At 36.1% G+C, this 24,278-nt stretch overlaps 1 protein-coding gene across 1 annotated transcript in view; it reads right to left on the reverse strand.

Annotated features, from left to right (window-relative positions):
• GRK5 (G protein-coupled receptor kinase 5) overlaps nucleotides 1-24,278 on the reverse strand; it is a 165,035-nt gene that overhangs the window by 18,768 nt on the left and 121,989 nt on the right. The window contains exons 5-11 of the mRNA XM_058188420.1: nucleotides 13,776-13,876; nucleotides 10,705-10,797; nucleotides 8,601-8,664; nucleotides 7,010-7,150; nucleotides 5,931-6,121; nucleotides 1,354-1,391; nucleotides 541-630 (exon numbers count right to left, since the gene is read on the reverse strand). Of these exons, the coding sequence (XP_058044403.1) occupies nucleotides 541-630; nucleotides 1,354-1,391; nucleotides 5,931-6,121; nucleotides 7,010-7,150; nucleotides 8,601-8,664; nucleotides 10,705-10,797; nucleotides 13,776-13,876 (718 nt within the window). The remainder of the gene's footprint in view (nucleotides 1-540; nucleotides 631-1,353; nucleotides 1,392-5,930; nucleotides 6,122-7,009; nucleotides 7,151-8,600; nucleotides 8,665-10,704; nucleotides 10,798-13,775; nucleotides 13,877-24,278) is intronic.

Raw genomic sequence — 24,278 nt, forward strand, 5'->3', positions numbered from 1 at the left:
CAGTCAGCTGCAATACAGAGTTTGGTATGAAATATAAATGGACAACTATAGCTCTTGGTGGTGGTGGTGAAGGGAGGAGGAATTAAGTCATAAAAGTATCTAGGACATAACTTTAAAACAATGGGAGTGCTGACACTGATCTAAATGCTGATTAATATTCAGATGATTCATTAGGTGAGTGCTATTTTGTTCTTCCTCAAGCCATTCATGGTTGCCATGTTTACTGACAATCCTCACAATTCCTTATTTCATGTGCTGTTCTTATTAAATAAATATATTTTTAACTTTTATCAAGCTGAGTGTTACATAAAGCCAATCTGGGGGATGCTGCCTTTGTACTCAAGCAGTTAGGGGAGGACCTACAGAGAATTGTGACTTGGTCAAGTGATCCTACATATCAGAGATTCAGCCATCTGTTCAGTCATGCTGAATTGTGACTGCTTATCATGCATGAACAGAGTTTGTTTTTTTCTTTTATGTTACAGAGTTGAAATAATAGTCTTCAAAGTTGAAAACAACAGACTATTTCAGACCACTCACCCATATAACCAACTGTTCCTACTCGTCCACGGATAGAGTCACCCTCAGGAATTTTAACAGCTAGTCCCAAATCAGATATTCTGATGTGGCCTAAAGTGGAGGTGAAATTTTGTTTTAGCATAGGCATGAATCTGTAGAAAACAATTATTTTCCTATTAAATATATTGTCAAAACAAATCTAACCACTGCAGGGAAGAAAATAATACCAGTTCTTTGGAGGAACTCATCTGAAAAATTGATCAAGGAAACTGCTTGGTATTAGGGCAGGCCAAATGTCCCTCTGCTTTCAGATAAAAGTACAAGCTTGAACATGAGATGGTCTCAGATAGTAGGGAGAATTTAAAGAATGTTAATCTTGACTATGCACTAAACATTAAAAAACACTTTTTTAATGCATTTAATTTCTTCAAAATCCCCTTGAAAGGATGCCATGCCAGAAGCTTTCCATCCCAGAAAAGCAAAACTTGGCTGAAAAACAAAACTGCATTGTTGACTAACAGACTTTCCAAGCATTGTATGTTACCTGTTCCTACAGAAATGGGCAAACTTTTGATGGCTACAGATTGTATTTAAACAAATTTGGCCACTATGGAAGGGACAAAATCCAAAACTGAGAGTGATATGTCACACATATGGGCACGGATGGGATTATACAATTTTTTCACCTGACTTTCAAAAAAGAAAACGTGAAAAAGGTGGATTTTTGTTTTTTTGAAAGTACATTATGGCTAATAACATGAAAGTAAGTTGACAGCTATATATAAGCCATTTTACTGTAGACAAAAATGTTTTACCTAAAGCTCTCAGACTTACCATAATCATCTAACAGGATATTTTCTGGCTTCAAATCCCTGAGGAAAAAAAAAAAGAAACATTGCTGTTATTTCTGTGGAAATTGCTTTGATAAAATGGAAATTGCAAGTACTTTCCAACCATTTAGGCAGTTGGGTGTCAGTTTACCTATCAAAAGAATTCTGCAAGTCAATTAAAAAACATGGTTTTGCAGCAACATGAAAATCATAGCCTACCACAATCTCGGGCCATTCACTTCAGCTGGATGTGACCAATAAGGACACCATGCAGAGTATTTTGTATGTGTTCTTTAGCCAGCTATTGTGGCAGCCGTCAGAACAGCATTTCTCAATCTTAGTAAATTTAAGATGTCTGGACTTCCAATTCATGTAGTTGGCTGGAGGAATTCTGGGAGTTAAAGTTGCCAAGGTTGAGAAGCCCTGTAGATTTGTCTATAGTATGAAAACCACGTCTCAGTCTGCAACTGAGAAATTGCAATGGAAACTATTAACTATTTCTGTTTCAGAAATATAGGATGATTGAATGTAGAGTTCTCTTGAAAGGAGATATCTTTAGGTTATTCTTTCTCTGTCCATTAGGAATGAATTCAGATATAAGTGATAGTCTGTTAAAAAGAAAAGACCGCACAGATATGGTATGTCTTCTGCAAGATTCTAAACTGATATGGATATATGCAATAGGTCAGTGGTAGCATTCAATTTTTTTTACTACTGGTTCTGTGGGTGTGGCAGGGAAAGGATACTGCAAAATCTCCATTCCCACCCCACTCTGGGGCCAGCCAGAGGTGGTATTTGCTGGTTCTCTGAACTACTCAAAATTTCCGCTACCAGTTCTCCAGAACCTGTCAGAACCTGCTGAATTTCACCCCGGCGGTAGGTCTGTTTTAACAGGTCTTGTGGATGGACGGATATTCAAAAAGCACAGCTATTACGTTTTGTGGAATTGCAACTATTTCTTTCTTTCTTCAGAATTCAGTGCCTGAAATGACCCCTCCAATATTAAATATCTACAACCAATGTGGAGAAAGCAATGGATTAAGACCTCTAGCTGTTCAAAGAATTGTTTAAAATTAGGATGAAAAAGTACGCTGAGAATAGCCCTTTATCACATTAATCCAACATGTGCCTTTTTGTTAAACACCAAGAATAAGCCTTTGGTGGTATTTAAAATAAAGCCATCCATTTTACATCCTCATTCTCTTCACATATTTTCTCAGTATTATTTGTTTTAAAAGGAGGCTTGTTAGCACTGGTTTATCTTGTGAAGTTTATCTTGTGAGGTCAATAGGAATTTAAACTAACAAAAAGAAGAGAACCAAAATGTTCTTAGTTCATGTGCCTTTGCTTATAATAACAAATAGTGCACATAATATATTTTGAACAAATAAAAAGTTCCCCAGTGATTAATAGAGGAAAAATAATTAAGTTTACTTCCAAGTAACGACAAAGCTTAAATCATTTCTGAGAACAATCTAAAATACTGAAAAGGAGTTTCAGGACCCTTCCTATCGCCAATTGGTCTGATGGACAACTTGATGTATTCTAAACAATTCTTGTGTCATAATCTTAGAACAAAAACATAATTTTCGTATGTTAGGGATGTAATTTGTGAAGGTGTACTATCTTATTTAACACACTCACTTGCATTATTTTATTTAAGTAAATTGTTTCCTGGGTAAAAGTGAGGTGGTAAAATCACCTTAGGAGTACTCTTGTCAGTTCATATATAAATATATATAAATCAGCATTGCCAAAAACATTACCTTTTAAAAACAACAACATAGCACAGTGGTTTTTAGCAATTCTTGCATTTGGGTGACCTAATGAATGCCATAAACTTTCTCTTGTAAATGAATAATTACTCTCATAGTCAGTTATTCTTATGAAAAGGCAAAAGAATTCATCCCTTAATTTCAAGCAGGGCTATTAGATCTTTGGATGCTTCAGATCTTTGCCTCTTTGTTTTATTTATCTTTAAAAGCACCTTTAATAGATAGGTTCCTGATCAAAACGGTATTTAGCACTTGGGCTCAATATTCAGGCATTGGAAATCACATGGAGATAGAAAGAACTATGAAGAATAAAGCATAGAGAGAATTTTGCAGAAGTGCAGATGTTATCAGAAACTGTTATGGTTAATTACATTACAATCCCTATGGTGTTAGTATTTTGCAGGATCTGAATAATAATAATAATAATAATAATAATAATAATAATAATAATAATAATAATAATAATAATAATAATAATAATAATAATAATATTTTAATTTGTATACCGCCCTTCTCCCGAAGGACTCAGGGCAATGAACAGCCAAAATAAAATACAAAAGGAACAATACATACAATACTAAAAACAACCCTTAAAAAACTTATTCAAATTGCCAAATTTAAAAAACAATAACACCCTATAAAATTGACAAAAATTTAAAACCCATAAAATCAAATTAAAAATTTTAAAAATCAAGCCAGTCCAGCAAGGCGGAATAAATAGGTTTTAAGTTCGCGGCGAAAGGTCCTAAGGTCAGATAGTTGTTGAAGTCCAGGGGGGTTTTAACCGATTTTAAGGGGAGTTTAATGGGAATAACAACCCCTCCTGCATTATGTATACAAATAAAGAAGCAGGAACAATTGCTTGTCACTTGATAATATCTGAAATGAGCATTTCACGTATGGAACAGTCACTTTTGGGTAGCTCACGTTAAGAAGAAATGCATGTTTTGTCTGAATATAGATCCAGAATAAGTGTCAAGACATGACACCTGCCCCACATGTGACTGGTCCAAGCAAAACTGTAGTGGGATGGGGAAAGTGGGAAAAAAGCAAAGCCATCAACAGCAGTGAGTTAGGGATAGAGAAACAAAGGCAACTGGAAGATCGCAGAGAAGAAATTAGGCAGGCTGGGAAATACTTGAATTCAAGAGCAACTGTGGTGGGTTACAACTACAGAGGGCAGGGAAAGAAAGGCACTGTAAAAATTTGAGGACCATTAGGTGGTCTACTACCATCCAAAAATTCAAATACAGCCCACCTTTCCCCAAATTTTCCTAGCACCCCTCCTTCCCTACCTTCCCTTATGTCTAAGAAAAGAAGATAAGTGGCCATAAAGCCTTCTAGTTTAGAAGGAAGAACAGGAGGAAAAGAGAGAGGGGAGTTACGTGGTCCAAGTTGGACTGTAGCATCTCTTTGACCCGGAGAGGCTGAGAGGCAGAAATCCAATTGAATTCAAGATGGTGGCTAAGGGAAGATAGGAATAAAACTGTTGGGAAAATTGGTAAATGGGCCAGTGCCCAGACCATGGGGCAGAGGAAGGGAGAGAAGGATGGTGCATCATCCTTGCTCTACTCACCCCATAAAACCCCTCTGGAATTTGTTAATGACAAAACCTGGAACAAGCAAAATATTCCAGAATGGTTTGTCTGAATTTTTACGCCAAAATATATTTGTTTCAGGTTCCAAATGAAACACAATTTCTGGAGTGTAAAGGCAGAGGTAATGAGTCTGAGCCAATTTCTCAGCCAGGCACTGAAGACACTCCAATCCCAATATGGACGTTCCTTATGTGCCTCAAACACAGTGATTCAGCAAAATCTTGTGCAGATTTTATGAGATATGATGGTGCAGAAAAAAATGTCTTGGAGATAGGACTGATTTTCCTCTCTTTTTTCTTTCATAGCTCACTTGCCATTAGGGGAAAAAAAGTTTTTCCCATACTTTAAATTGCAATATAAATAGTTAAAAATCATTTTCATACATTGTTATTCAATATTTACCCCACCATTATTTATAAAAGCTGTGTCATGGGATTATTATCATTTTTTTTCTTGGTAAGATGATTTTCATAACCATATATTATTATAATTCCTGTAATCCAATACTCAATTGTAAATAAATTCTTTCTCCAAAGAAATAGAACATTTTTGCAAAAGAAAAGTGCTCTTTTATCATGACCTTATTTTTTTCTATTTTTGAAACACCCATTAATTTATTTAGATTTGTAATGATAAACTGTGCAATAACTGTTGGTTCAAGGCCACACCTTTTGGTGGGAGAGAATTTAACAGTTTGCCACTTAAACCCTAATCATAAATTCCAATTAATTTGGACGTGGTACCTATGTTGCATTTTTTGCTCTTTTGTTAAGGATGCTAAAAAGGGTTAAGGGTTTGTTAAGGGTGCTAAAAAAAAGTTAATGAGAAACATATTGATACCTATGTATAGAAACAGGAAGTATTATATGAGGATAATAAGAATTTTATTATTTTGTCAATGGTTATATAACAAAAACGGAAATTAGAAACGGAAACAAAAGAAAAAGTTTAGTGAAATAAAGAAGATATGTTAAGAAAGAGGAGCAAATATTATGATTATTATGTTTAATATTATCATTTAAATATAGAATCAGTGTTAATGTAATGAATATTGTTGTAAATTTTGATTATCATTCTATACAGATATCTGTACCCGGATGACAAACTGTTTAATTGAACATGGAATTATTATATTTTAAAAAAAACAACAGAATTTCTCTAAAGCTGCAAATCCATGCGAGTTTCTGAAAGCATGAAAGAAAATCTACCTGTACACAGTGTTTTCCCTGTGTAGGTCTTCTAAGCCACAAAGAATCTCTGCAGCATAAAACAAAGCTCTTTCTTCTTCAAAGCCTGGGTTTCCCATATTGTAGATATGGAATTTCAGGTCTCCCCCATTCATGATGGTTAGAACCAGGCAGAGGGCATCCTTTGTTTCATAGGCATAGGCTAGATTGACCTGGAATGAGAGTTGTCAAATAACAGTTATAGTTCAAAAATTATTCATGCCCAGAATTCACTCATAGCTAGCATTTTGTGTTAGAAAAGACATGACATCGTTTAGTTAAAAGGAAGAAGAAATGGGATAGAATCCTGGCTACTTTTTTTTTTAAAAAAAAAAGACCACAGGGCAAGAATACAGGCAGATATTGCAGGATCCAATCCCACCAGGACCAGAGGTTTAACCTTATGAGCTTTTGGACTCATACTGGAGCCCATCCTCAATGAAGTTCTTAGAATAGGCTCCAGCACAAGTCCGAAAGCTCAGAAGACTAGATATCTGGTCCTGGTGATCAAGCAAGATCCTGCAACATCCTCGGACACATATATTTGTCTTCATTCATAGTCGGATATTTTCATAAGATGTGTAACACACAGTACTGCAGATTTAGTTCTTCAGGAAAAAGTTAGGAAATTTATTGATTCAAGATTAAGTATTGTCTTATTTATTACGACACATTCTTCCAGCAGAACCAGCAGCACCAGCTACAACTAATAAAAGAGGATTGGCAGATTCTAGAGTTTTGGACTCTGGTAGGGTCTTGTAGAGAGCTAATAGGAGTATGCATTCCATTGTAGAGTGAGCAGTTTGCAGCACCGTTTTTTCCATAAACAATTATTTTGGAACCACACAGTGCTGTCAAATTCCAGTGAACGATACATAAAAACCCACTGCGATTGCAAAAGTAATAACTGAAGAACTCATACAGAGCTAGCACCAGAAACCTGATCTAAGTCACGATGCAGACTGGAAGTAGTACAGCTGCATACATTTTGTTATAAGTGCCCTTCACTGATGGACCTGTTAATAAGAGCTGATGCCCATTACAAATTTGGCAATACTTACTACAAACTGACTATTGACTTTTTCTAGAATCTGCTTTTCATTTAGGGCCATGGATTCACCTTTCCTCTTCTTTATTCTTTTTTTCTCTAATCTTTTGCATGCATACATTTTCCCAGTTGCTCGTACTTGGCAGGCACATACCTGAAAAGAGGAAAGTTACAATAGGAAAAAAAAAAGATACAGGACAAATCATCAGTTAACAGAGCCAAATCAATCTCTACTATGTTTTTTGTTTTTAACAAAATCCTTTTGACTGGAAACTAAACACATTTAGTAGGATGATGAAAGGAAATCTTCCAATGCAACAGGTCTGGTTTTCCATATTCTTAATTTAGAGAAATAATACATATGACAATCTCAGGCTGGGACACCAGGTAAATCAGGGATGTTTGCACAGAAGATCACTTGCCATTGATTTAAATCAGGAGTGTCAAACTCGATTTCATGAGGGCCGCATCAGAGTTGTGTTGGACCTTGGGGGCCAGGGTGGGTGTGGCCAGCTTGAGGTCACTCATGTTGTGGGCGCCTGAAAATGGGCTTTCAAACCCTGTTTTTGGCTGTGACAGCCTCCTGCAACCCTCTGCCAGCGAAAATAGAGCTCGGGAACTTTGTTGCAGCCAAAAACAGAGCTTGGGAGCCCATTTTCACTGGTAGAGGCACACGGGCAGGTCCTTTGCTGTTTTCAGGGTAACACTGTGGGCCAAATCTAAGCACCCTGTGAGCCAGATCCGACCCCGCGCCTTGAGTTTCACACCCTTGATTTAAATATTGAATGTTACATTTCTAAAAGTGAGAAAGGCCAAGGCAAAAAAATAGGTGGGAAGCTGCAATAGTATTGATAATAATAAAACATAGTTAATATCATCAGTATTAGTGAATTTAATAATATTTTATTTTCAATTTGGTAAAAATCTTTGGGGAACCCACCCAATGCTTGGGACGGTAAAATGTGACTACATCTACAGTATAGCCACTTTGTACGGAGACTCCATCTTCACTTCCAATAGTTAAGACCAGAATCCAAAAAACTATATCAGCACAGTTAGTCCTTGACTTACAACAGTTTGCTTAGTGACCGTTCGAAGTTACAACGGCACTGAAAAAAGTGACTTATGACTATTTTTCACGCAATCTTTGCAGCATCTCCATGGTCACCTGATTTACATTCGGATACGTGACAACTGACTCACAGTAATGACGGTTGCAGTGTCCTTGGGTCACAGCGACCTTCCGACAAGCAAAGTAGCAAAGTCAACTGAGAAACCAGATTCACTTAAGAACTATGTTACTAATTTAACAACTGCTGTGTTAACAAGTGTGGCAAGAAAAGTCATAAAAATGGGGAAAAACTCACTTAACAAATTTTTCATATAAATTTTGAGCTCCATTGTGGTTGTAAACTGAGGACTACCTGTAATTCATTACAAAACATGGAGAAAAAAAACCCTTTCTCACACACCCAATGGATCAAGTTTAAGAACTCTTAAACAGCAAGAATGAAATCATGCAATTTCATGCTTCAATTGATCAGATTTATCAGCAGAAAATAATTGGCTACCCTTAGCGAGTTTGTAAAAGAAGATTTACTCACCTCTCCAAAGCCACCTTTTCCTAATACCCTGTATTGCCTAAATGTGTTTTTTGTTACTGGTTGTCTGAAATAAAGAAAATTGGAAAAGGGAAACAATATGTTTTAATACATTTTATTAAGCTTCAGTTTCAAAGCCGTTGCCATCCTTAACACTGATTTTTTTTTAAAAAAAAATCCCTCTCCTTTTAACAAATTAACTGCTTGTTTTTCTAAAAGTGAAATATGGGTGAGTATTGTATAATCCTTCATTTTTCACAATCTACAAATTGTTTGTTAAAGATTATTCAGCTGTGGAAATGACTGCTTTTCAACCACTCGATTGTTTGCCTGCCTGCCTGTCTTTCTGTTGCACAGAAGATCACTTGTCTATTATCAATCATCTCTATTTATTGTTGTGTCTATCTATCTCTATCTATTGTCTGTCTGCCTGCCTGCCTTCCTGCCTATCTATCTATCTATCTATCTATCTATCTATCTATCTATCTATCTATCTATCTTCTTCATTAGTCACCTTTTGATGGATAAAGTTGTCTGAATATGGATTAAGAAATTTAATCTGGAAGACAGCAAATTGGGAAAGGTTGTACTAAAAATATTTGCTGCTTATTCTTTTTCATGTTCCGTATCAGATGAAGGCTGTACTGCACTGGAGTTCTGAGGAAGAAATGGCAAACTGAAAATAACTCTGTTAAACTGAAAGTGACAGTTACAGTACAATGAAGAGCCACTGAGTAGACCGGCTCTTTTAATTCTTCTCCAGACAAGGACAAGACTTGAAATTGCCCACAAGCACTCCAGATAGATGGTCCTCGTGAAGAGACCATAAGACAACGGCCTTGAGAGGGTTTAAAGCTCGGGAATACCTAGCTGTTGTTCAAACAACAGTCAGTGTCTTCAAAAGGGTTCACATACTTTCTTTTCTAATCATTTTAGGAAATTGTTTTTTAGTTATTTAGAAATCACCATATTTTACAGCCCTGGATAAATTTTCTTCTGTTCTTAGCAAAAGAAATTCTAAACACATGTTTAAGGATTTAATTATGTTTTTTTTTGGAATAACCAGCAAAGGAGTCATTAGAACTTTGATTTTGGAAAGTTACTAAGGATCCAGATGGATCTGAAATAAGATTTTGAAATTAATTATAAGACTTTTTCCTGTGGGAAAACGCTTTTGTTTAGAATTTTCTTAAAAATACAATGACACTTTGAAGGTTAGATATTAGAGGAAACTGGAAGGAACTAATGACTACATTCAAAAGAGAGGAAAGTTTAAATTTGACTTACTACTACAGAATGAAGCAAATATTTTAACGTTGGACACATTGAAGGATATTTATGAACAATTAATCTAGAAGTTAATTTTAAGAGTGTCTGCCTCTATAGATAGACTGTGTTTAAAGCATCTTATGAAAGAGAAACAAGTTTTACCTACAAGATTGAGAATGATCTGAAAGATTAAAAGAATGACAGGTTAAAAGAATGATATAGAAAAAGGTGCTACACTGGACATAGAAAAAAACACCTAATTATATGAAAAGGGATATACAAATAACAAACTAAAAAGATGACCTGGATAAATTAGATTTACAAAAGAGACTTGTTATAGTCCTGAAGAATTTTGTGAGAAGGAACAAAGAAAAATGAAAATAAATCAAGTTCTGGGACATGATTTGAAAGGATTAAAAAAATCAAGATTGTTAAAAGTGGAAAATATAAAGTTGGCTTATTTGATCTAGGTTAAAATAATAATATTTATTTATTTTACCAGTTTTCTCTGGTAACTTTTACTGGACTTTTGTTCATTGGTATTGAAAAACAAAACTTTAAAGATTTGTTTATCGTTAAGAGATGTGATATGGTAAAAAGAGATAATTTATTGTATTTTAAGAGTTGATGAATTTGTAAAATGTTTTATACTTATTGTGTTGGTGGGCCATTTCTTTATACATTTTCCTTTTTCTTTATTATAGTCTTATTTTTTCAAATTTCTACACTTTGCATTTTTCTTCTTCTTCTTTTCTTTTTTGCTTTTTTGCTTTTATCTTTTTAATTATATATTTTAATTTAAAAAACATTTTACTGCATCCACTGTTATGTCACTTACCTTTCTAGCCATTTCCATTGGAGAAATCTATCAAAATACATGCTGTCTGAGTATTCTTGAAAAGGTTCTCCACTTAGGTACTCATGAACCGACCTATTTCAGATGAAAAAGAAAGAAATATTTGACAAGCTTGCTCCCGGGTCTAGATAAGCGCCCCAGTTTCTCTGCAGATAAGATGCTTAGTTTTAAATCTACTAACTCAAAAGTATTAGAAAAGCATATTTTAGGAATAATGTGTTACTTTTTTATCGAGTATTTTTTATCTAATCCCATTCTATTTTTTCTTATGGCTCCATCCATCTAATATATATTATCCTAACTATAAAATACAATCCAAGCAATATCAGATTGCTCCTAAGGCCATGAATAATTTATATAGTTCTTTTCCATCAAAGAGCAAAATGAGAGTAGTAAAATTAGGAGTATAATTACTTGAATGAAAGCTTCTAAATTTTACAAGTACCTCTGTAAAGCATCCATGAACAACAAAAACATCTGCTGGAAATAATGTGCTTTTAATGATCTCTCTCTTTTGATATTTTCATCTCTTAAGGCCTGGCAAATAGCACCACAAAAGCATCAGCCGTTCTAGATACAAATATTTACACATGGAGCTCTAGGGTACAATAAAAATAAAGTCCTCTGTGAAACCGGTAAGCCTTTCTTTGAACAAAAGGATGACACCACCAAAATAGACCTCCTATTTCAGGTCTCTGAGACCTGAAGGGAATTTTGAAACATCTGCGTGTTTCTTTGTCTATGTGGATTCCACAACCTAATAAAAAAAATTACTACAAAACAAAAAATGTGTTTTGTTATGTGCATAAAAGAAGTGCATTATGACTTGGAAGTTCAGTCAAAACCAGGGGTGAAATGCTCCCGGTTCAGACCGCATTGGCCGATCAGGTAGCGATGGTGGCAGGTGGTTCGGAGAACCGGTAGCAAAAATCCTTGCCCCGCCCGCCCATACCCAGCTGAGCCACGTGATCGTCAGAACCTTTTTTTTTACTTTTAAAAGCATTTTTTTTACAACCTATTAGGCCGAATAAGTTGTAAAAAAAATTTTAAAGGTAAAAAAAGAGGCTCTGACAATCACAGCTGAGGTGCGCGATCATCAGAACCTTTTTTTTACTTTTAAAAGCATTATTTCTACAACCACTTTGGCCGAAGAGTTTGTAAAAAAAGTGATTTTAAAAGGCTATGACGATCCCAGCAGAGCTGCGCGATTGTCAGAGGCTTTTTCTTTACTTTTAAAAGCATTTTTTACAATCTATTTGGCTGAAAAGATTGTACAAAAATGCTTTTAAAAGTAAAAAAAAAGATTGCGTGCCACAGCTGATCACCCCCCGCAATGTTCTACTTACCGCATGCCTCCTTTTGCTGTGCACTGCGCACAGTGCATACCACACACATTTGGTGTGTGGTGTGCACTGTGCACGTGCGCACAGCGAACCAGTAGTAAACCAGTTCAGATTTCACCACTGGTCAAAACGTTCTAAGTCACAGTTCAGTTGAACAGAAAACCCGACTGTCTTAGGTGTTATAGTTTCACAGTTGAGACAAAATCTGGAGGAAATCAATTCAGCACCTTCCTTCAGGTCAATTGCTATGTCTGTCTTAGGGCCTGGAATTTCCAGGCCTATCTGGCCTCTTCCTGTCTTCACCTTCGTTTCTTTTACCTGCTTTCGTTCACTGTCCACTTCCTGTTTTACTGTCACATTCCATCCTGGAATATCTTTTGACTAGGACATACATACAGGTAGTCCTTGACTTACAATCATTTGTTTAGTGACCATTCAGAGTTATAAGAGCAGGGGAAATAATGAAGGACTTCCTTCCAGAAGTCATGGGTATTCCATCACTGAAAGTTTTTAAAAAAAGATTGGACAACTATTTTGTCTGAAATTGTATAGGGTTTCCCGCTTGAGCAAAGTGTTGGAATGAAGCCCGCCAAGATCTTGGCCAACTCTGTTATTCTGTTCTGTTCTGACTTATGATCAGAACACTTACAACTGTTGTAGCCTCACATAAACAACATTCAGGCACTCAGCCAATGGCATGTATTCACAATGGCATGTATTCACAATGGATGCAGCATCCAGCAATGGATGCAGCATCCTTGGGTCACATGATCATCATCACTCCTGCGCAGGCTGCACTGGCTACCTGTGGTCTTTAGGGTGCACACTTCAAGGTGCTGGTTACTACCTTTAAAGCGCTCCATGGCTTAGGGCCGGGTTATCTGCGGGACCGCCTACTGTTACTGATTGCCTCCCACCGACCCATGCGCTCTCCTCAGGGTGCCGTCCGCCAAACAATGTTGGCTGGCGGCCCCCAGGGGGAGGGCCTTCTCTGTGGGGGCTCCTACCCTCTGGAATGAACTTCCCACAGGACTACGCCAACTGCCTGACCTTCGAACCTTTCGCCGCGAGCTGAAAACATATTTGTTCATTCGTGCAGGACTGGCATAGGATTTTAGATTTTATAGTTTTAATTTTAAAGGGGTTTTATTGTTTTAAATTTATTTTAATTAGAGCCAAATTGAATAAGTTTTTTAAACAGTATTTTATCTTGTATTTATATTGCTGCTTGTTTTTATTTGGCTGTAAACCGCCCTGAGTCCCTAGGGAGAAGGGCGGTATAAAAATCTAATTAAATAAATAAATAAATAATAAATTTGTGACCTTCTTAGCTGCTTCTGACAAGCAAGGTCAGTGGGGGAACTGGATTCTCTTAATGACTGCAATGATTCACTTAACAACATGGCAAAAAGATTGTAAAATTGGGCAGGACTCACTTCAACTCCTTGCTTAGCAATGGATATTCTGGTTCCAATTGTGGTATGAAGTTGAGGACTACCTATATCTCAAGTTGATATCCAGATAAAACCTAACTTTTGGTCTGGACATGAATCATTCAAAATTATCTGAGTCTGTATGTAGAATGCTTTTCATATTCATAACGTTAAATTATAACAAAGAGCCTATTATTGAGAATGTATTTACAAAAAACAAGTCTTATGGAAATTAACAACAAAATAAAATAATCTTTGAATGTCAGAATGCACTTACTTTACACAGGGTGAGAACAGCTCTTTACATGGGCTATTTTCAAGTTTTTCTTTTATCTGCTGTACAAGATCTTGACTGGCTTCTGCTACATAAACTGGAGACTATGAAAAAGGAGAGAGAATCATCAGTTCATTATGTAGCAGGAGAAAGTATTTCCTTCACAACCGAATACATTTAGCACCAAGATGTAAGAAAATATACAAAAATAATATTCATAGTTATTTATTATTGAGACATCTATACTGCTTCAAGCTAACAATTCTAGTGAGGTTATAGGACAATATATTACTAATAAACAAAAATATTCCAAAACCTTCTACAAAAATGACTAACAAACTTTCCAGAAATATACAATAATCAAATTCAACCCAGGATTCTTTTCTCACAAACCAGAAAAAAATTAGTCTCATAAGTATGCATCTATTCTGTTCCTGACAACTCTATGAAAAGATGAGGATTTAAGGAAAGGGAAAAAAAGTATTTTTTTGACACTATAAAAAAGACAGAATGCTTTACAATCAGCCACTGCAATCTGGCAACCATGTAGTTACATTAACTCACATCAGAGAAAAAAGGTGGCAAGCAAAAGAAAATATGTACTAGTGGCAAAATCAAGTTCACACACACACACACACACACACACACACACAAAACACATACCACCTCTGTGTCGTGTATGTGCATATGTCCAGTTTTCTAAATCAGACAACCAAGGATAGTGTAACAAAGCGGATGATTCTGATTTTTCAAGTGCAGCAGTTATAATACTTGGTATATTAAAGATTTGAGTTAAATTCTGATTTCCTATTCATGTACAAACAACACGACCAAGATTCCATGTTTTTACTATGATATTTCTTTCATAAAAAGTTGAGTACAGTTCTTCTTTTCATCTTTGTTTTGTGAGTATATGGTGTACTGAAATTACTTACTTTACAGTTGATCAAAAACACTGTTTTTATGTATTTTTAGGGAGGGTATATGTCTTCATTTACAGTTTTTATAAACCCAAATAAGTTTTCACACTTCACAGAAACTTCCATTCAACTTTCTACCATAAAAAAAAAAAGGCAGAATCCAGGCAATAACCTTTCCCACTATAAAGTCATGAAACAAACAGCATTTATTTTAAAAAAATATTTTTTGATGTAATGTCTTATTTTTTTTTCTTTCTGAATCAATCTGTGGATATTTTTCTTTTGTTTACAAGCATGAGTCAACTTTTTTTAAAAACAAATAATAATCATAGCATACAATCTAAAAAGAGAAAAATAACCCCTGGATTGATACATTATGTGATATTGCTGAACATTTGCTAAGCAGTGTAAATAGAAATAAACTCTTTTCTTTATTCCTTTATTGAACACTTAAAAAAAACAACATAAAACATAAAAATGAGAAAAGAATATAATATAATAAATAAACAGGGAATTTAAAATGTTATGAAAGCTACAGCTTTCTAAAATATTATTAATTATGAGAAATAGTTATAAAGATAAGATATATAACATCACTAATCAAATAACTATTAAACTTAAGCTAAAAATAAGTAACAAAGTCTATAATCAGTACAACATAAATCAGCTGAAACTGTGCGATATTTAATTCATTCACATTTAGTACATATTAAAAGTCCAATTTAGATATCTCATATAAATTAATATATAGATTCTATGCATGAAAATGAGCTTTCTTATGTTTTTGTAGAAAGTTTATTTGTCTAGCTTCATAGAACGTTTAGAAAACATACCTATCAGGAAACAGAGAAAATAATTTGGAAGGGAAGGGAAGATAAATAAAATAAAACTCAACTCCTGATCATACATAATTCAATTACCACTAAAACATTTAAAGACATGTTTCCAGTTTTCCACAACCTGGTACTTCCCAAATGTGTTGTCCATATAGAGTGCACAAGGGGAAAAATTTCATTATTCACACTCTCAGTAAATGCAGGCATGGCTATGTGTACAAACTGAAGCCTTGCCAGCCATCTGAAGTGCCTAATAATAAATATATTTTAAATCATCTTTCCATACTGACTCTTTCTTCTTCTTATGCATATTTCCTGAAATTGGACTTGCGTAGCTACTCCTATTTTAGCTTGGACAAGGACAAGTAATGTAACTGTATCTTTTGATTTTATTCAGATTATCACTTTTATTTTGATGAAACTTGAATGACTGAAATAGGGAACTAATTGTGTGCATATGTGCCTATGTATCTGTATTTGCAAATAATGAAAATGGAGAAATCTGACAAAATATTTATTTATTTTTTCTTTTAAAGCACCTGCTAATAATTTTTTGTGGTTGTAAACCAGAGGTTGTTTTATTCTACAAGAACCCAGTTAAAGGGATGAGTTATATCACTGGCAAGTAATGTTATATTCCATTTCTTATTCCAAGTATTTAAGAAATAGATGCTTTTGAGAAATGGTTTCCATATGTAATTGTGTTTCTGTGGCAGGCCAAATTTAATTAGGTTCTGCAGGAAGAAATGTTATTTAGTCCAACAATACATCACAACATTTCAAGTCATTTGTCATCATTTCAGAAATTGAAGTGTGGTATATATTGATGGAGAGAGATAAAATTGCTGCATCCTTTCCCAGAATTTCGTAGAGAGCTGTAGGTAGTACAGAGGAAAAAAATGATTGTCCACAATTATCTTCCTGACTTTCTAGTATTAATGATTCTCCATACAAAATATTTCATAACAAACATATTTTGAGAACATCTCAAATAAAAACAACAAGCAACATTCTTGAAAAGCTTGGTTCAAGTTAAGCTTGAACTCCAATTAGTACAGTCTGTGAACCTAATAGGCTAGGAGAAAAACAACACAGAAGGCTGATTGAGACATCATCAAACAAACAAACAAACCTTTCCTAAAGCTGAGAAATTCCAATAATTTATTTATCATTCAGGAAGACTTAACAATTGACACCTTTGACACTGCCCTTTCTTGGCTGGTTTATGGAAATGTTTGTTTTTGTCTTCTGTATTTTCTTTCAATTTCCTAATCTAGATTACAGTCCTTTTCTGGAAATCCGAGTAGCCAAATCAAACATTTAGTATCTATTTAGGTGATCAATTCAGGTAAGCTCGTCCTGGATTTACTAAGTTCAAATCAGAAATAGTGACATCATAGATGTTGAAAGGAGGCATCCAATTCAGCCAGATAGAAATTTTGATACTTAATTTTAATGAATATTTCTATATAATGTAGATCAGGGATCCCCCATCCCAATCTGTGGACCAGCACTGGGCTTCAGCATGCCAGAAACTGGGCCGCACAAACAAGTGAAGCCCCATCCGCGGGATGCAGGCAGCCTGCACAACCATACCTCCTCTGGTCCTCAGAAAAACCTCCCTCTGTCTCTCTGGTTCCTGGACGCTGCTGTAGATGATTTGGTATTTCTGCCCCATAGGCTTAGACATTATGAGTTAATAGCTTTATTGTCTGCGGGTAATGGATTGTAATACTTGCAAAGTCATACCTTTCATAAGGCGCTTTCTACTTATTTAATACAACACAGCACACATTGCAATGCTATTTGAAGCGATTTTATCAACGATGTTGGTATTAATTAGACTGTGTTATGCTTTAGATTTGAGGGGGGAAAAGTCAACAGCCCTTAAACCAAACATTTATTTTCCCAGGATTGCTTTTCAGCTCTAGAGAGAGTTACCCAATCTCAGGAAAAAATACAGCTGTTTTGAGAAGTTGCCAACAAGTGTTATGTGAGTCCAAAGCACCCTTTTCTCTTGAGTCCAAAGACTGACAACTATAATATTAACTTTCATATTATACATACACAAAGATCTAATGTCTTAATGTCTGAATTCTCAGAGGAAAATTAGAAGCAAAATTGAAATTTCTGAACATTTATTTTTAGCATGGAGCATATGCATTGATTAACTGAGCTGGATTAATGAATTAATAGAAGATCTCAATGCAGATTGAAAACAAGACCGCTAGTTTTCTGAAATCAACATTTGTTCCTTCGTATCTGTCCAGCCCTCAAGGGGCGCCTAGTATTTTCCAGTATGGATCCCTGCACTGCACTGATCCCTGTACTGAACAGGAGGTTGGCCTAAATGACCTATTCCAAAAGTATTATTTTCAATGCAACCATTCTACCCCATTCACACACTTATCCCACTATGGAGGAAATAGGGAGAAGCAGTTAAGCACACTGCATCATGTGGCATATAAATATATCTCAAGTAGTCTACATTTCTAGCTAGAAAAGATGTTGAGGATGAGACAGATAAAAGTGTTTGTGCTTCTTTTCTATCAAATGTAGAAAAACAACCTCTGGATAGGGCTCCTTGCCCTATATTATTGACTATGCTGGCATGTAGGTTTATGGAAATGCACTATGCTGCAATAGCAAAACCACAACCAAATCTTTTCCACATATTACGGTAGGAAGCAGAGAGGACAATGTGACATAAGACAGCAGTGTTGCCTATCTTTTCAAGTCTGGCGGTCTCCATCTGTGTCAGATCACAGTTCTTAAAATCCTCAGTCAGGATGGCCAATGCCACCAATTAGGTGACAAGTGCTTCAGCATCTAATTGCACAATGACAATTTCCTGAAATGGGATTCAATAGCCCACATTCCAAATCATTGATTTTCTTGACCACAGACAACTCTTGAGTTCATTAAATACCCTAAGTTATATCATACTTTATTTTATTTTAGCTGACAACAATTGATTGCACTGATACAATACATAAAATCAGGGTGTCAAACTCGCAGCCTGTGGGATGGATGCATCACGTGCTGGCTACGACCACCCCCATTTTAGCGAAGGGGGGGGGAAAGTCATGATACGTCACGTGATGAAACGTGACACCGTGAATTTGACACCCCTGCACTAAATCATAAAACAGAGGTTAAATTCACATGACAAGCTAAAAAAAAAACCAGAGACATAAAACATATATTGAGCTACCATATCTGAGCAGCAAAAATCTGGATGACTGCTAAAATGGCAGCAAAGTTGTCCTATAAATCCTAATTCTTGGCTACTATATAGTGATTGTGTCTGGACCTCTGGTTTAGTGTCATACAGACTATATTGTACATGTTTCCAAACCACTCAAGATATCTGATTAAACTCTATTTTTTTCTCATGGGACAACACAAATTTATGGACAGATTCAAATTATAAACCTGAAAAATGTGATTTTTAAATAAAAATATTTATTTAAAAATCACATTATTAGGTTTATGATTTGAATTATTTAATCTGCTCTTTAAGTATAGAATTGTCTCCATTGTTGCCAGATTTTAAAAGTTAATGCCATCAAATTAACTAATGTAATTCATTCAAAATGTTGCTCAATATATTTTACACTTTAAATCTGGAAAGTCTTCTAGATTAAAATTTGTTTTTAAAACAGGTAAAATGGTTCATTCACTGGACAGAAATTGAAGCTATAACTCTTTCCAATCTGATATGGACAGCTCCAATAATAAGTACATCTTAAATACAGATGGTTGACATTTGCATGTAGACTATTTTGCAATCTCTATACTTCTTCCTCCCAAAAACCTATTCATTCATGAATTTTGTCTTCTAATGCTACTTTAACTGATGAAGCACCGGCTGCTGCATCTACCAAATTTTTGCACAATGGATGAATAGGGGCCTCTGGTGGCTCAACAGACTAATGCAGTCTGTTATTAACAGCAGCTGCTTGCAATTACTGCAGGTTCAAGCCCCACCAGGCCCAAGGTTGACTCAGCCTTCCATCCTTTATAAGGTAGGTAAAATGAGGACCCAGATTGTTGGGGGCAATAAGTTGACTTTGTATATAATATACAAATGGATGAAGACTATTGCTTGACATAGTGTAAGCCGCCCTGAGTCTTCGGAGATGGGCGGGATATAAATGCAAATTAAAAAAAAAATACCAAGGACACTTGTCTGTAAGGAGGAAAGAATTAAATTCTCATTTCCTGCTTTCTATTCTATGATTCAGAATTTGGCATGAAAAGGCATAGACCATATTCATAAACATATGAAGAACGGTTGCAGGAACTGGGTATGTCTAGTTTAATGAAAAGAAGGACTAGGGGAGACATGAAGTGGTGTTCCAATATCTCAGGGGCTGCCACAAAGAAGAGGGAGCCAAGCTATTCTCCAAAGCACCTGAGGATAGAACAAGAAGCAATGGGTGGAAACTAATCAAGGAGAGAAGCAACTTAGAACTAAGGAGAAATTTCCTGACAGTTAGAACAATTAATAAGTGGAACAACTTGCCTGCAGAAGTTGTGAATGCTCCCAAAACTGGAAATTTTTAAGAAGATGTTGGATAACCATTTGTCTGATGTGGTGTAAGGTTTCCTGCCTGGGCAGGGGGTTGGACTAGAAGACCTCCAAGGTCCCTTCCAACTCTGTTATTATTATTATATTAACAAATAAATAACCTTCTTTTGTATCATATATCTGCTCTTCCTTAGTGGCTGAAAGTAGGAATTCCCTTTTGCTGCTCCCCAAATATCTTCTTCCTTCCAAAAGTTTTGCTACAATTCTAGCTCTGGATTACGATTCAAGTATCAGTAGGGGAAGCCCTAATGATTTGACTCCCCAAATCATAGATATGGCTACAAATTTTAAGCAAATCATAAATGAACCCATGGATTGAGCATTTCTGGTAAACTTGCCAATACATCATTTTTAGGGATTTGGATTCTAGCAGAACTTGTAAGAGTTTTTCTCAGGGTTAGGATTATGGTTAGGGTTGTTTACAAGTCAGATGACCAATGCTTTAGTCGTCAAGGTTGAAATAGTTCAGCCCTGATATGTAATGCTAGTGCTTTGTGTTATGTCCTACTACTTTCAAGACTCTTTTCTTCATTTCTTGGAAGAATAGTTGTATCAGGGCTACACTGACCTTCAGCAGCAAGCAACATCCTGGCAAGGGTGAGTCAACCAGTTTATCTAACAAAGTGTGTTCACGTCTTGTATCTGTTCATTCCTAAATTATTTCTGAAAAGACCAGAAATAGCATCTTCAGTTCAACATTAGAAATAGGTGGCAGCAAGTGGCTTCCTGTTCTTTGGGATCATTGTTGATACTGTGTGGTTCTCTGAAGTTGGTTGTTTTTCTGCCAACATTTCATTACCATGCTAGGTAACATCATCAGAGCATGAAAGAGTGAAGTTGCTGGTTATTTATATATAGTAGCTTGCCTCACAAAAGTGTTGGTTGGGTGTGGTTTCTTCTTTGAGGCTCCTTTGTTACAGTATTATTTCTTCCCTGACTGTTTACCTGATGCAATTTCCTGCTTATCAAGAAACTGGCTGCTAGGCAGGATTTGGACTGTTTTGCTATGTCATCTCTCCCCCTCTCTTTTTAGCCCTTGGGCTGAAGCTGGCTGAAATAATTCTTAAGTAGAGATTTCCTCCATAGACTAAGAAGCAGCTTTAAGCCTTGCCTTCTAACAAAAAGTGGAGTTAACCCCTTCCTGCCAGCTGCATCTTTGGTGACAATGCAGGAAGGAAGGAAGAAGCCAATATCAGAAAGAGCATAGAAAAATGATGGTCACTGGCCTTAGTCACCTTTGCTCAGGCACCATTTATCCATAGCCAAGATATTACAAGATTTTTTTTAAAAAAAGTTGCTTTCATCTGGATTGCTATATCTCTCCCCCTATACTTATAAAAATCTTCAAAGGAAGTTTAAGTGACTATAGATAAGCATCCCAATATGTTAATAATTAGACAAAACTCTGTACAAGTTTTACTATTAGAGGAAGTAATGTCAATGCTGCATCACAAAATGCCAAATGACCTGTGCCAAATCACAGGTTACTTCTCGTTCTTGCATGAAAGGAAAAAAATGATTCCCATAAAGCAACAGATTGTAGACATGCTTGTAACACTCACTCATAAAGGTCCATAAATGGATGCTGTTATTACACAACAATGTTTTAGTCAGTTCTTCAATCTAGGCAGACAGCTTAATTTTACATAGAAATATTCTACACGTACTTCACCTAAAAGTAAATCTAAGACAGAAAGTGGAAGAAGAGGAAAACAAAGAATGCTTTCTAGGTCTATGGTAAACTCCAGCTTTCCTAGCAAGACTCTTGGGAAAAAGCAATTCCATTGATCATTTCATCCGTTCAGGTGGTATCACTCGCACTCACTGCTTCTAGCCCGCCAAGTGGTTATGTTTTTCCAGGGAGAGCTTTGCATACTTGCAGTGGTATAGTCTGTTTGTCCTCAACCCTACCTACTGAGACAAACAATAGCTGTGCTAGAATATTTAATCCGTGATGCTCTGCAATGTTTTGGACGGAGTCCAGTTTTAGCCTAATTGACTGATACTAGTTTAATTTAAAGGCAGAGACTTGGCTAGCAGGTCGAGAGCTTTTCTGCAAGTAGCTTTTTAACTCAGCAATTATATTCCATTTACTTTTAAGCCATGCAAGATTTAGAAAACAAACATTCCATGGCACAAGAAAATGTTTTGCTTGTCAAAAACCACAGAAGGAACCACTTTCCTAAGAAAGTACAAGTGTGGGTCTCACAGTCTTCAAGCAAGAAAACCACCAAATCCCTCTAGCCGTAGGACATCCACAGATTTCTGACCAAATGACACATTACAAACATGCCCTACACTATGATCTGCACCAAAAAAGCCACTTCAGTTAAACATAATGAGAGTGAAGAAGCCATAACAGAAGGTGTGGGCTTAACACTTTCCTTGTAAGCTGCTGCTTCTCTATTTCAAATTGCACTGACCCCAAGAGTCTCTCCGGAGGGGGCTGAACTGAAGGCTTAACTAGAAGCAGATGCAATCTGCACAAGTATCCAGTTTCACCGTATATTCCATGGATCACAGGAAGGGAAGAACTTTATATGTCCATTTTTCTTTAACTAATCTATCTTCTCTTTTTGATGTTACGTGTAGTGTGGGTGTATGAGGGAGAGGAGAGAAATGGGACGGTTACTTTGGGGGATGTATATGAAGGAGGAAAAACTGAGCTTAACCAAAACTTCATGCATTTTCCATCTGCAGTTGCTTCCAGGACAAGACCTTAGTACTAGAAATAGTCCTATAACTTCCTATCCTGATTTTTTTTTAAATCCTTGACTTCAGTAGCTTACATTATTTATTTATTTATTTATTTATTTATTTTATCACATTTATATACCGCCCTATCTCCCAAGGGACTCAGGGCGGTTCACAGGCAGGTAAAAAAGCACATATAAATGCAGACTAAAATAACAGTTAAAAAACTTATTCTACATGGCCGAATTATTAAAAAGCAATATAAATAATAAAACCCATTTAAAACCAGTATAAATTTAAAATCTAATCCAGTCCTGTGCAGATGAATAAATGCGTTTTAAGCTCGCGACGGAAGATTCGGAGGTCCGGAAGTTGACGAAGTCCTGGGGGGAGTTCGTTCCACACAACTTATCATTGATTGCATTTTTGGAATTTCATTGCTTTCTTTTTAAATGTTTTACAAACCTGTTGTTCAGAGGGAGCTTTAGTTTATTGATTACTTATTTATTGTTATGTCACCTTTATTTTTATAAATAACAGAAGGCGGCAAACATACCTAATGCTTCTTTCTTTTCCTATTTTTACCACAACTATCTTAAAGGTGAGTTGGGCTGAGAGAGACTGTCTTAAAGTCACCCAGCCAGTTTTTATGCCTAAGGGGGCAGTAAAACTCACAGTCTCCTGGTTTCTAGCCTGGTGTCTTAACCATAGTACAAACTGGTTCTCTTCAGAGTCACAAAATAACAAATAAACCACTACATAAATCATAAATGAGGTGATTTACAAAGGATCCATAACTCAAGACAACACTGTTGGAACACAAGACACAGTGATAGCAAGAGCAAGAGCACTTAGACTTATATATCACTTCACAGGGTTTTACAGTCCTTTCTAAGTGGTTTACAGAGTCAGCATATTGCCCCAACAATCTGGGTCCTCATTTTATTGACCTCAGAAGAATGGAAGGCTGAGTCAACCTTGAGCCAGTAAGAATCAAACTGCTGACAGTTAACAGAATTAGCCTACAGTAGTGCATTCCAACCACTGTGCCACCATCTGCAGTCTTCTAATTGCTAATTGTTTCATCTCAGATGTCTAATAAAGTAAAGATCTGCAGTCTGAGTAACTCTGAGAGCAACACTGGCAAAAAATTTTAGATGGTGGCTGCTATGTTTCATTTGACAATACCCACCAAAATGTTTCAACTGTAAATAGCAAGGAGGAAACAAATATCTTTGCGTCTTATAGACCAAATATTGCCGAAGCCATGCCCACCCACCGGCTGTTTTTTGCCTCTGCATGCCCCATTTTGGGGCCTTTTTTCGGCCTTTTTCAGGCCCATTTTCGGGGCTTTTTTCAGCCCATTTTTGAGGATTTTTTCAGCTGATTTTTTGGCTTTTTTTGGCCTGTTTTTGAGGCTTTTTTCGGCCCATTTTTTATGTTTTTGTTTTGAGGCTTTTTT

The sequence above is a fragment of the Ahaetulla prasina genome, chromosome 6 (assembly GCF_028640845.1).
Source record: "Ahaetulla prasina isolate Xishuangbanna chromosome 6, ASM2864084v1, whole genome shotgun sequence".
Lineage (NCBI taxonomy): Eukaryota > Metazoa > Chordata > Lepidosauria > Squamata > Colubridae > Ahaetulla > Ahaetulla prasina.